This window comes from Cetorhinus maximus, chromosome 20 (assembly GCF_964194155.1).
Source record: "Cetorhinus maximus chromosome 20, sCetMax3.hap1.1, whole genome shotgun sequence".
NCBI lineage: Eukaryota > Metazoa > Chordata > Chondrichthyes > Lamniformes > Cetorhinidae > Cetorhinus > Cetorhinus maximus.
Window position 1 is genome coordinate 15,411,525 of NC_135898.1, and position 14,169 is coordinate 15,425,693.

At 42.4% G+C, this 14,169-nt stretch overlaps 2 protein-coding genes across 3 annotated transcripts in view; both read left to right on the forward strand.

Moving 5' to 3' along the window:
- tacc1 (transforming, acidic coiled-coil containing protein 1) overlaps positions 1 to 2,467 on the forward strand; it is a 90,647-nt gene extending 88,180 nt beyond the window's left edge. For both annotated transcript variants that reach the window (XM_078565620.1, XM_078565619.1), the window contains one exon: positions 296 to 2,467. In XM_078565620.1, coding sequence (XP_078421746.1) covers positions 296 to 364 — 69 coding nt within the window. In that variant the 3' untranslated portion in view covers positions 365 to 2,467. The remainder of the gene's footprint in view (positions 1 to 295) is intronic.
- Positions 2,468 to 3,951: 1,484 nt separating this feature from the next.
- LOC144694749 (uncharacterized) lies at positions 3,952 to 10,614 on the forward strand. Its single transcript, XM_078565322.1, has 4 exons — positions 3,952 to 4,000; positions 7,112 to 7,234; positions 9,474 to 9,617; positions 10,583 to 10,614. The coding sequence occupies exons 1-4, from the start codon at positions 3,952 to 3,954 to the stop codon at positions 10,612 to 10,614; spliced, it is 348 nt and encodes a 115-aa protein (XP_078421448.1).
- The last annotated feature ends 3,555 nt before the right edge of the window (positions 10,615 to 14,169 follow it).

Consider the following 14,169-nt stretch of genomic DNA (forward strand, 5'->3'; position numbering starts at 1 on the left):
ACTTCCAGCTGGGATTGAAGCCAGGATTGCAAAGTGTTTCTCCCTTTCAGGAGTGACAAAGCCGTTTATAGTGCTCTCTCCACTCATTGGTTCATCACATGGACCCAGTTTGGGACAGGAAATTCCCTGGAGCACCTGACTTTGTGCCACTCCACAAGGACAGGTTACCCAAATAGTTTCATTTTCCAATTGGGCATCAATGGTGAAATTTCCCCTTGAAATACAAACCCAAAAGTATCAACACTGAATCTAGTTTCAAACCTGTTGCCAACTTAATTCCTTTCTTAACTCACAGAACCAGGAGATTGAAGAGCTGACCAAGATTTGTGACGAGCTGATTGCCAAACTAGGGAAAACCGAGTGAAGCCTGCAACCCCAACATTGGACACTGCACGACACAGCTTTCTGCAGACCTTCGTTCCTAAAGCACGCTGCCTTACTTAGAAATAATATCCAACTACAACGCATCTGGCCCCTTTAAGTGGCAACACCCAGTAGTCTGCAAAGTACATGTGGACCTGTCTTTATGCACTGTTTACTGCACAAACAGAAGAGGTTGCCAAAACATTCCCAAGGCTGTAGACGCCCAGTTTCTCGGACATGTAATTTGCTTCGCCAACACATCATTCTCATCTTTTTGTCACCCAATCATATTTCCATCTTCAACTAAATATACAATGCTTATAGGTGCCATCCAGCACTTGATGTGTAATTATGACACCAGCCTTTTATCGGCAGTTATGTTTTGTGCAGCTTGCTTCAATTGATGATAAATCCAGAGAAGAGTGAGTTCTGACCACCTTCAATATGATGTATTTGGTGTTTTGGTGCCTCAATTCTCAAGGGTCACTGCTTTGACGTGAATGCTTACACGGCAGTGAATCCTTATACAGCCACGCTGTGCTTTTGTTTGGGTTCTTGGCTGTGGCCAAGTCTCTTCAGGTCAGTTTGAACGGGACCACCAAATCCAGTGAGTTACTTGTGTCTTCTGACCCAATTGTTGCCATGGCTTTTGGACAATCCACTGGCTTTCCATTTAAAATGGAGGCACTAAAGCGTGCCATTGAACATGCCAATATTCTTTTCCCTTTGAGGCAGGATTGATAATACATTTTGTGAAAATAATATTTAAATTGTACTGGCAGTAAACATTACTTCTCTTACTCAACATACTGAGGGTGTATGCACATTCAGTGATGGAATCCAGGAGAGCATTGATCCCAAGACCGCTTGGGTTTGGAGGCCCATTCACTCAAACACTGCCAAAACTCCAGAGCTTGTGGGTGATGTGTTTGGCTGTGATGTAAATTTATCCTCAGATTGAATTCAACTGAGTGGAAATCCTTGCAAGTTTCTCCTCTCTGGCCCTGCTGACAGTTGTCCGCTTGCGACCCAAGTTGTAGCAGATCAGGGTTCTGAGCTGTGCATTTTGGGGCTTGAAACCAGCAGGTGTTGAGCCACTGGTAGAAAGTCATATCCACAGATCAAGTATGGATCATACATTGTCCTTAGTGTAGCTGTGAAGTTGGGATAGTGATGCTGAAGGTGGTGTGCAGGTGCACCCTAAAGTATCTCATTTCATAGTTCGAGTGAAGGAGCTCATTTTTCTCAGGATACTCTCACCATTTTGATACTCAGGGGTTTTGCGAGCCTGGGTTTGAGGTTTGAGATGTTAGCTCACAGTGGTGTTACACACTGACCCTTGAATAGCGTCTTTCAAGCAAGGAGATTTCCCCTCATCACACAACATAATACATAAATGTATTCACATTTTGACAGGTGCCATACTGTTAATAGTATAATGGGATTTTGAACGCACAGAAATCTCTGTACACTGTACAATATATGTTTAATATTAATTAAAGAATGTTATAAGCCCTGAAACTGACTGATAAAAGTGCATATACTCAAATTCTTGGTCTAGAGTCTTGTGTTTCCCCCCACCCCCCTGACCGCCCCACCACCATCACCCCTGTCTCTTCCAACAACAATATAAGTCACTACAGCTAGATATTGACTATAGACTTCAGAATCGTCCCTTGACATTGAACTCCGCAATTCAGTGAAAGATTGTATTCAAGTTTTGCTCTGCCTGCATCAATAACTTTCTGATATTGTGGTAGTGCCAGTGGAAATAGGGTATTGGTGATTCAAGTACAAGTCCTTTTACTGTGTCGTTTCCACTTGTGACTTGTCTGAATGACTTGAACCAGCTCTGATGTTCCTTTGTAATTTGTCTTTGTTTTTGCCTTGCCCATGTTTAGCTGCTTTTCACTTTGGAGAAACCCTTCACCTGCATAATTTTTATATACAGATATATTTGTCTTTTTATATGTTATGGTTCAATAAAGATTTTTAAAGTTGTAACTACAAAAAAAGTGAAAAGATATTATAAAATTTTAATTCCATGTACTAATATATTTTTTCCATTGTCATTGCCTGAATAAAAATGATGGTGAGTTTCACATGCATAAGCTCCATGTTCTCCATTTATTTTTTTCCCACTATAAAGCAAAGTTAAAGGAGGAATGAGATGCTTCAGGTGCCTGATGATGCAAATTCTTATCCCTGAAGTGGTCACACATGTCGTCTTGATGTCATTTGTTGTCATACAAGTGATGAAGGGTTAGGAACTCACTTCTCCTTTGCCATTTCGGAAGTACATTTGCACCAATGGGTTTGTTTCTTTTGTCGGAGACCAGTACAATAATAAGAGTCACTGTGTGGCAGCAGTCATGAGATCAGGTGAAAAATTCCAAAATGGGAGGAGGCTGAAAATGAAAATAGGAAGTGTTGAAACTGAACAGCAACTCCATCATGAAGATTCAGGTTGCCAATAGAGTCTTCCTGTAAGCCAGCATGGTTTAGTTAAGCATAAGAGCAGCAGAACATGCTAGTAATGGAGAAGGACTTTTTTGCAAATTGTGAAAAGATTACACGCAAGGTAAATTTGGTTTTAGCTGACTGGGGCAAAATGTGTTTGATGGATTGTAAAACAAGCGATACTGTAATGTCTTGAGTCTCCCATCAGCACTCGTTATAGACCAGACACGAGGACTGAATTCAGGCAAGAGAGGTGACCAAGTTTCATTGATAAAATCCTGTACATCACTGAAGAATAAGGCAAAACCTCAAGACACGTCGCATCATTTTCGATGATTACTACACATCATGACACTCTTTTAATATAATATCAGCAACACATTGGAACAACCCATCCCAACTGCTGCACTTGAGAAACAGTTGAAGAAATGAAAAAGAATTAGGGCTGCAGGGAGAGGTAAGGAAGGTGTGTTTAAGATTTTTACCCATGTGTTTAAATTCTCTAATGGTATTGCTGCTCCCTATCTACATGACCTGCTCCAAGCTTGAAACAATCCAACCTCCCCTCATCCCCTGACTCTGGCCTTGTGTTCCCCCTCCTTTCAGCCCACCAGGCCAGCCACCTAGGTCCCACACCCTAGAATTTCCTCCCTAACCCTTCCACTTCTTGTTCACGCTCTCTTTCTCTCACTTTAATCCCACCATTTTGATCATGCTTTTAGACTCTTATAATAATGCTTTTTGTTTTGGCTTGGCACCCAGTTTATAAAGTCTTGTGGCATTTTTCAGCATTAAAGGTGTGGTATAAATGTATATTGCAGGATCTTTAATGTCATACCCTACTGTTTAACTTGAAATTAAGTATGTTCCTTAAGCATATTATCATCAGACGATTGACCCTCTGCCAAACTAGATTAACAATAAGCTCTTAATAAACAGTGACTGCCTCTCATGTCATTGCCAGAAATCCAACTGTGCTAGAAACAAAAAGACAATAATGAAGACCATCCTGTTTACAGGAGTGATGATACTGCATGTAAGTACCAATGCTTTTTTTTCTCCTTAAGCATTCTCATTTTCAACTTGCTGCAGCATTGCATTTCCATTGTAATGGTTTTGGCTATCGGAATGCTGCAGTGGGGCACAGTGTACATGGACTCAACTGAAGAACAAAATGGTAAAGGAAAAGCCTCTGCTCTGTGAAACTGAAATAATCAATATTTTAATGTGAGCTGTGTATAACTACTCTTTTTTTTATGTATGTACATAGCTTATATGGCACAGAAACAGGCCATTCAGCCCAACCAGTTCATGTTGGTACGTATACTCCACTTGAACCTCCTCCTATCTCCTCTCCTCTAAATCTGCCATCGTAACCATCTATTCCCTTCTCCTTCAAATGTTTGTCTGACTTCCCCTTAAATGAAACTATACTATTTGCTTCAACCACTCCGTGGTAACGAGTTCCACATTCTCACCACTCTCTGGGTGAGGAAGTTTCTTCTGAATTCCCTATTGGATTCCTTGGTGACTATCTTATACTGATGGCCTCTAGTTCCCCTCTTCCCCACATTAGGGGCATCCTTCAGTCGCCTTTTCTCAAGAGAAAAGAAACCCAGCCTGTCTATCCTTTCCTGACAATACCCACTGGTATCCTCCTTGTAAATCTTCTCTGCACCTCTCCAGTACTTTTGTATCCTTTTTGTGATATGACGATCAGAAATGCAAGGAGCACTCTAAATGTATTCACTGAATATATTGGGCCTGATTTTTAACTCTACATTGGTGGGTTTTGAATTGAGTTAAATCTTGCTCATTGTGTCTGAAAGTCTTCATCCAATCCTTGCAAAATGACATTCCTACCATCATACAGCTGCCTGCTGCCCTGTCAACCTAAAGCTTTTGTCTATTATATCAGGACCTCCAAGATAGATAGTGTATTGTTCGGTAAGGATATCATGAGATTTAGAGCAAAGGTAGATAAATAAGGTTGAGGTTCAGATCAGCCATGATCTAACTGAATGGAACAGGCTCAAAGGGCTGAATGGCCTACTTATCTTCCTTTGTCAGGCCATGAACATGTGTACATTCTGTCAGAGGCAAATGCCAGCAATCTGCAGTTTGATCTCTGGCGTCAGTCTTCACCTAATTCCTGCGAATGCAACTCAGCTCTTCCCTGCCATAGCAATCCATATGTCCCTGCTGCCACAGCAACCATCAGGTGTCTTGTACCATGGCAACCTTGAGTGATCACAGACTTTGAGATGATGCCATGTTCAGTGCTTGATTCCATGTCAGACATTGAGTGAAAACCATGTTTATTCAAATTGGGTACTGGACCACTGAAGGGTGTTAGAATTGAACCCAGAGGTGGGTTATGTGGCTTTAGTTTTGGTCAGGTTGGTCTTCAGGTGTCTTTTTAACAAAGTAATAACAGAAACTCTGTACAAGCCCTCAGTGACCCCATTGTGGCAGCTCTTATTGATCCCAGCCTTGTGCCTCATTCACAGCCTTTGGTTGCATTTAACAATGAATGAGTCAGTCATTCCTAATATGGAGAGCAGGGCCTTTTTTTGGTCGAAGTGTTACTTTCTAGAATTTATGAATGACATGAACCTATCACTTAATGTCAAGTTCAGAAGTACACTGAGTTGCTGCTGACTCATCAGTTGTAACTTTCAGTGGAGTGTGTGGGTTCTTGGATTTTATTGAGCTCTGCCAAGATCAGTGAAGGCTCTCAAAGTCTGTGATCGCTCAGGGTTGCCATGGTACAAGACACCTGATGGTTGCTGTGGCAGCAGGGACATATGGATTGCTATGGCAGGGAAGAGCTGAGTTGCGTTCACAGGAATTAGGTGAAGACTGACACCAGAGATCAAACTGCAGATTGCTGGCATTTGCCTCTGACAGAATATGCACATGTTCATGGGGAGGTGATTCCAACTTCCTGTTAGCGTTGTTATTTCCTTCGCTTTAGGGTGTGTTTAAACAGCTGGATTCACAAAAATTCCCACTTCACAAGTGGTTAAAGAGTTCATTAGCAGCTTCAAACTGATTATTAGTGTTCAGATGTACACAGATTGGTCAGTTTCTGCCAGGTGAGGTTACTGTAGTTACAGAGATCAAAGGCATCAGCAGGAAACCAAGATGAAGCCTTTATTTTGCCTCGCAGATGATATTCACAGCTAGAAATAGTGCACTTTAATAATTATTTATCATGGATGAAAATATACAGCATTGTTATTTTACACACAAGTTGCTACTTCCTCCATTCAAACTATAAACACCAATCAGCTAAGCAACCTAAACAGTATTATGACTCAGCTGGCAATGATTTCCCTTCAGCACGCACAGCTATTTATCCATCAGGAGACTTGGAGAGTGAGTGAGGCTATTTGTTGGGGTGGCTGGGTGGGAAAGACAGCCAGAATCAAATTAGTAATATGTTAATTTCAAATTGATGTTCAGAACAACTCCACACATTAACGCATAGGCTAGACTTCCACTTCGACCAGTGGAAGCTAAAGTCCTGGAATCTTTTCTGAAACAATTGGACACTGAAAGGAGAGGACTTCAGAATCTCTCTGGGTGAATGAACCAAGATTGGACAATTGGCCTTCTTCATCCATAACTCGCAGTTCATGTCTTCTCACTCAACTTCTACCACGCACCTTTTAACAGCAATCAAATGTCATAAGTTTGGGGTCGCTCACTGAAGGCCCTGTCTCTGGTCTAGAGGCGTAAAAGTTAATTGAAGTGCCCCCTTTACTGCCAGTCTAGTGCCTGAGATCACAAATCAATTGCAGGCCAAAAACTGAAAATCTCCATAGACCAGTTACACATTGGCTCAACCAGAATAGTCATTGAAGCAACTTCTTACTAAAGAGTTTTCAATACGAGAAAGGGTAGTTGATTTGGACTTTGCAAAAGGGAATCAAGTTCCCGCTGAATGTTTCCAGCAAGCGCAATAAAAACATCGGGGCGGGTGAATGGTTAGGATAGAATCCTCAGTGACACTAGCATTCATACTGTGTGGTTTGGCCATTCTTCCCCATTAAGTTCTGTCCTTCTGCTTAATGTATTTCATATAGCTGCAACTTTCTCAACTTTTCCTGCAGAAAACTGCAGCGGTGCATTTGAAAATGATCCGCAAATTTGAGATAACTAGCACTGTAGAGAAATATTCCATATTTAAGAACAACAGTTCAGAATTTGGTTCCATACAGTGAAGAATTCGAGCTAAGTTATTCCACAGGCTTAGCTGCTTTCTTTGATTTGTTTTGTGCAGGTGAAACGTTGAAATGCTACGCCTGTGCTACATCAAATGAGGAGGATTGTCGCAAACACAGATCATCGACCTGCCCACAGTTTGCAGACAGCTGTTCCATAATCCCAGGATCAAATGAGTACAGTATGACCAAGAGAAAAACTGCCCATGACTATTTCTCAAAATAGCTTCTCTTCTCTTTGAGTGGAAATGAAACCGGGAAACCCCTGATTCTTGTACACCCATGTGCTTATTAAAATCCTTGGGGAATGAATTATGAAGCAGCCATTCTGAGATCAATTTGCCAGAAAAAGAAATAATTGCCTTTATTCATCCAGTAAACCTCATTAGCCTCTGTGCGACTATTCAATTAAAATAATCATGTGCCTCAATGAGCAAAAGAGACAGGAGGAAAGTGGTAATAACCTTTTAGCTGGTTTTGATATTTTCTCCTACTCCCACCCTAAAACATGTTGATGAAAATAGGCAAAAAGATATCGTTCTGGTCATGAAGCTAAACCAATCAGGAAAGTGGACACTTCTTGGAACATAGTTGCTGTCGTTGGCACTAGTCTTGCAAAGCATTGCATTAGCCATGCAGACTGCAATCCATGCACACAGGACCCTGAGACACACAAACCAATGGCATTTCTTCTGCCCTACGAGACCATATTGTTTATTCACAGACATGCATTTCCCCATGCCAGATTATCATCAAAGGGAAGTACAACACTTCTAATTATGCACTGGACTCTAGATTTATAACTGCAGAATTCCAGCACTGAAGCCACATGCTGGAAAGCAGTATTTCAACTGTTTGAAATTTTACCAGGCTAAATAGGCTCAATATAATTGGCCACACAGCTCGCCTCAGCTACATATTGATTAAAAGGCAAATATAACAAAAAGCTCCTGCTTTAACACCCTCCCAAGAAACTTACTTAATTTCTCTATCAACATTACTAGTTTTTCATCAACTCCAGTCCTTTGTGAAAGGCAAATGTTATGACAACAGCATAAAATTGGGAATCTAAATAAACCCTGCACTACAATTAAGCTGGAGTAGGAAAGCCCAGGAGTATGTTTGGTTTAAGCTGCTCGTTGTAGATGGGGCTTCATTGTGACAAGGGAACCAATGTATCTAAAGTATGTTAGAAATTAATTAGAAACAAGTATACAGTAAATGGGCCACTGTAGCTGACACATGTCATCAGTCAGACTTGACAGAAACCAGGCACCTATATATTATGTGAGATCCCTGAAGATAAAGTACATTATTTTAGATGAACGTGCTTTCACAGCGCATAAGTTTAAAGGTTAATGTGGCTCATGACTTTTATCAAAATGCAACCAATAAATGGAAAGGAGGCTGGCAAATATACAAGTGCAATTTATAGCCCATAATTTACTGGATGTACCGTCTTTTGCAAATGAACTACTTTAAGAAAGGGATTGATGCGTGTTAAATGGACCTTAACTTCACAATTCAAGATCAATTGCTATGGAACTGGAATATCATAGAGAGCAATGGTAAGCAAATGCAACTTAAAACAGCAATTCAGAAAGGTAAAAACAGAAAACTACTGCGGATGCTGGAAATCCAAAACAAAAACAGAATTACCTTGAAAAACTCAGCAGGTCTGGCAGCATCGGCGGAGAAGAAAAGAGTTGACGTTTCGAGTCCTCATGACCCTTCAACAGAACTGAGTAATATTAGGAGAAGGGTGAAATATAAGCTGGTTTAAGGTGTGGGGGGGGGGAAGAGAAGTTGGGTGGGGGCTTGTAGGGACAAGCAAGCAGTGATAGGAGCAGATAATCAAAAGATGTCAGACAAAGGAACAAAGAGGTGTTGAAGGTGGTGATATTATCTAAGAGAATATGCTAATTAAGAATGGATGGCAGGACACTCAAGGTACAGCTCTAGTGGGGGTGGGGTGGAAAGACTGACAGGGCATTACAGGTATAGATTTAAAAATAATAGAAATAGGTGGGAAAAGAAAAATCTATATAAATTATTGGAAAAAACAAAAGGGAGGGGGAAAAAACGGAAAGGGGGTGGGGATGGAGGAGGGAGTTCAAGATCTAAAGTTATTGAATTCAATATTCAGTCCGGAAGGCTGTAAAGTGCCTAGTCGGAAGATATTTCACCCTTCTCCTGATATTGCTCAGTTCTGTTGAAGGGTCATGAGGACTCGAAACGTCAACCCTTCTCCGCCGATGCTGCCAGACCTGCTGAGTTTTTCCAGGTAATTCTGTTTTTGAATTCAGAAAGGTAGGTGCGTGAAGAAAGCAAGGCTGAGGCTCGGTGTGCCACTTTAACTTTGAGGGACAACTTGCATATATTCTTGAAGATTATTCACACTTGCACATCCTTCTGTTCCAGGCAGTGTGAATAAGTCATGTTCATATAAGGCTTTCTGTGGCCAATCCCAATTTGCCTCTGGTGGAGTAAATATTGACTGCTGTTTCACTGATGACTGCAATGGGCTGACCAAGTGCAAGAGTGCAAGCACTAGTAGTAACAGCGGTACTTAAGCCTCTACAACCCAACATTGATTCTAAGTGCTTTCTTTGCATGATGGTTATTTTGTAGACTTTAAAACCAGTTTTCTTATTTTTCTGCCAATTCATGGTTGTAGCAATTTAAGATTTTTATGCAACATTTATTACTTCATGAAAACATGCATTGGTGCAACCAACACAAAGTGTTTCAAAAGACTTGAGCATAATTTTTATAGCTCCTTGAAAACCAAATTACACCATATTTACTGCAACCTTTATGCAGACATTGAATGGAGCTTCAATGAACGTACATTTGAACGAATATTTAGATGTAGTGTTCATTGCAAACATATTGCATGAACGCAAGATGCTGCGAAAATGTAAAATGTGCAACAGCCTTTTGCCTTATAATGTCACTGAACATTACGCAGATTTACACTCTGGTAATTTCGAAATTAAATTGGTGCCATCAAGTTACCAGCAGCAGTTCATTCCGTGTTTGTTTTGAATCTGCTTGAAAGCACATTTGGACATATTGTAAAATAAAATCTGGTATTATGTGGAAAATTGTTTGGACCTCCAGGTACCTCCATTTCCTCCACCATCTACATTCATTTCTGACAGAAAAACAGTTTTGCGCCACCTGGGAGAAAGTGTGATTGAGCTTTCTGTAACAAAAGTGAAGAAAGGCAGCGGTTTCCCGAATACAGTAGTTTTGTACCTTTCTGGAGCTGAAGAAATGACAATGTTTTACTCAAAAATTGAACAATGCTTTTCACTTACAGGCAAATCAATTAAGCAAATTTTCCCCCCAAATCTGTTGCTCGTAACTATGAAATTTACCTTCAAAATGTACCACCTTTTATTGCTCAGAATAAATCGTATCCTGTGAAACGATTGAAAGCTGACTTTATTGAAAGTTTGATACAAATTAAATGGAGCATTAGTTTGCTGCTTATTTCTCTGACTTTATCTTTTTCCCAAATGCAGCTTCCTTCAGCTCCACAAGTTCTCAGAGCTGAAGAGCTGCACTGAACAATTTGATTGGGGTAATGGCTTGTGTTATGGACAGGAGAGAGGGGCAAAGCTCAAGTTCTTTATTCTTTCGTCACCTGTCCACAAGCAGAGGTGGTTTTTGTTTTAAAATAGGCTGTGACGCTGATTCCAAAAATCCTTGGTTTCCGAAGTCAATTTTTAAAGGAACTGGCTAGAAACTCTCTTAGGAAGTTTAGTTTATTCAAATGTTCAAACCTGGGGATGATCACAACTTCTCTCACACGCAAGTATACAGTAAGGGGATAGAAAAAGGGTGCTTTACAGCTATGAATAACTTAACAATTAAAAAAACCACAGAAATAGATATCAGTTTACATGATTCCCAGAGTCCTCACTTTAAAAAAAAATTCATTCATGGGATGAAGGTGTCGCTGGCTAGGCCAGCATTTATTGCCCATCCCTAGTTGCCCTTGAGAAGGTGGTGGCGAGCTGCCGCCTTGAACTGCTGCATTCCATGTGGTGTAGGTACACCCACAGTGCTGTTTGGGAAGAAACTCCAGGAATTTGACCCAGCGACAATGAAGGAATGGCGATATATTTCCAAGTCAGGAGGGTGAGGAGCTTGGAGGAGAACTTCCTGGTGATGTTCCCATGAATCTGCTGCCTTTGTCCTTCGAGATGGTAGTGGTCATGAGTTTGGAAGGTGCTGTCCAAGGAGCCTTGGTGTGTTTCTGCAGTGCCTCTTGTAGATGGTACACACTGCTGCTACTGTGCGTCGGTGGTGGATGGAGTGAACGTTTGTGGATGGGGTGCCAATCAAGCAGACTACTTTGTCCTGGATGGTATTTTGTGTTGTTGGAGCTGCACTCATCTGAGTAAGTGGAGAATATTCCATCACGCTCCTGACTTGTACTTTGTAGATGGTGGAAAAGCTTTGGGGAGTCAGGAGATGAGTTACTCACAAGAGGATTACTAGCCTCTGACCTCTTGTAGCTGAATTATTTATGTAGCTAGTCCAGTTCGGTCTCTGGTCAATGATAACCCCCAGGATGTTGATAGTGGGGGGTTTCAGCGATGGTAATGCCTTTGAATGTCAAAAGGTGATGGTCAGTTTCTCTCTTCTTGGAGATGGTCATTGCCAGGCACTTGTGTGGCATGAATGTTACTTGCCACTTGTCAGCCCAAGCCTGGATATTATCCAGGTCTTGCTGCATTTGGACATGGACTGCTTCAGTATCTGAGGAGTCGTGAATGGTGCTGAACATTGTGCAACCATCAGCGAACATCCCCACTTCTGACCTTATGATGGAAGGAAGATCATTGATGAAGCAGCTGAAGATAGTTGGATCGAGGACTCTACCCTGAGGAACTCCTGCGGTGATGTCCTGGGGCTGAGGTGATTGACCTCCAACAATCACAACCATCTTCCTTTGTGTTAGGTATGACTCCAACCAGCTGAGAGTTTTCCCCCTGGTTCCCATTGACCCCTAGGGCTCCTGGATGCCACACTTGCTCAATGCTGCCTTGATGTCAAGGGCAGTCATTCTCACCTCACCTTTGGAGTTCAGCTCTTTTTTCCATGTTTGAACCAAGGCTGTAATGAGGTCAAGAGCTGAGTGGTCCTGGTGGAATCCATACTGAGTGTCAGTGAGCAGGTTATTTCTGAGCGGGTGCCACTTGATAGCACTGTTGATGACCCCTTCCATCACTTTACTGATGGTCGACAAGAGACTGATGGGACGCTAATTGGCCGGGTTAGATTTGTCCTGCTTTTTGTGCACTGGACATACCTGGGCAATTTTCCACATTGCTGGGTAGATGCCAGTGTTGTAACTATACTGGAACAGCTTGGCTAGCGGCGCGGCAGGTTTTGAGCACAAGTCTTCAGTACTATTGCTGGAATATTGTCAGGGCCTATAGTCTTTGCAGTATCCAGTGCTGTCAGCCATTTCTTGATATCGCATAGAGTGAATCGAATTGGCTGAAGACTGGCATCTATGATGCTGGGGATTTCCGGAGGAGGCAAAGGTGGATCATCTACTCAGCACTTCTGGCTGAAGATTGTAGCAAATGCTTCAGCCTTGTCTTTTGCACTGATGTGCTGGGCTCCCCCGTCATTGAGGATTGGTACATTTGTGGAACTTCCTCCTCCAGTGAGTTGTTTAATTGTCCACCACCATTCACAACTGGATGTGGCAGGACTGCAGAGCTTCAGTCTGATCTGTTGGTTGTGGAATTGCTGAGCTCTGTCTATCGCATGCATGGTGTTTGGCATGCAAGTAGTCCTGTGTTGTAGCTTCACCAGGTTGACACCTCATTTTTAGGTATGTCTGTTGCTGTTCCTGGCATGCCCTCCTGCACTCTTCATTGAACCAGGGTTGATCCTCTGGCTTGGTGGTAATGGTGATATGCCGGGCCATGAGGTTACAGATTGTGGGCGAGTACAATTCTGCTGCTGCTCATGGCCCACAGCGCCTCATGGATGCACAATTTTGAATTGCTAGATCTGTTCAAAATCTATCCCACTTAGCATGATGGAGGGTATTCCCAATGTGAAGATGGGACTTTGTCTCCACAAGAACTGTGTGGTGGCCATTCCTACCAATACTGTCACGGACTGGTGCATCTATGGCTGGAAGATCGGTGAGGATGAGGTCAAGCATGATTTTCCCTCTTGTTGTTTACCCCATCACCTGCTGTAGACCCAGTCTAGCAGCCATGTCCTTTAGGGCTTGGCCAACTTGGTCAATAGTGGTGCTACCGAGCCACTCTTGGTGATGTTGAAGTCCCTCACCCAGAGTACGATCTGCACCCTTTCCAGCCTCAGTGCTTCCTCTAAGTGATGGTCAATATGTAGGAGCACTGATTCATCTGCTGAGGGGGGATGGTATGTGGTAATTAGCAGGTGGTTTCCTTGCCCATGTTTGACCTGATGCTATGAAACTTCATGGGGTCCAGAGTCGATGTTCAGGAATCCCTGGCCAACTCCCTCCCGACTGTATACCACTGTGCCACCACCTCGGTTGGGTCTGTCCTACCTGTAATACAGGATGCACCCAGGGATGCTGATGCTGGTGTCTGGGACATTATCCCTAAGATACGATTCCGTAAGTATGATTATGTCAGGCTGTTGCTTGACTTGTCTGTGGGACAGCTCTCCCACTTTTGGCAAAGCCCCCAGATGTTAGTACAGTGGACTTTGCAGGGTCGACAGGGCTGAGTTCACCATTGTCATTTTTGGTGCCTAAGTTGATGCCCAGTGGTCCTCCTGTTTCATTCCTTATAGACTTCATAGTGGTTTGATACACCCGAGTGGCTTGTTAGGCCATTTCAGAGGGCATTTAAGAGTCAACCACAGAAAGTCAAAATCCATCCTTTGTTCATGGCTGAAGGCAGAAGTGCAGAGTTCCATTAAAAAATGGTGACACAGAGAGATGTGGTTGATAGTCAGAGACTTTGTCTGCTTGGCAGGCAGTGGCCAGTGGCTTCAAGAGTAACCAGGTTTCAAGGAGGGCTTGTTGCAGGCTGCTTTGCCAGCCTGGAATCCTACTGTCGGATGTTGGCAGGTTGGAGATAAATCA

Bases quoted from the DNA above. Each gene is read 5' to 3' on its own strand.
- LOC144694749 (XM_078565322.1), top strand. From the start codon at position 3,952: ATGCTGCAGTGGGGCACAGTGTACATGGACTCAACTGAAGAACAAAAT. The intron at 7,235-9,473 runs GTATGACCAAGA...CTTCTGTTCCAG, and splicing joins CCCAGGATCAAATGAGTACA to GCAGTGTGAATAAGTCATGT. The intron at 9,618-10,582 runs GTACTTAAGCCT...TCCCAAATGCAG, and splicing joins AAGCACTAGTAGTAACAGCG to CTTCCTTCAGCTCCACAAGT.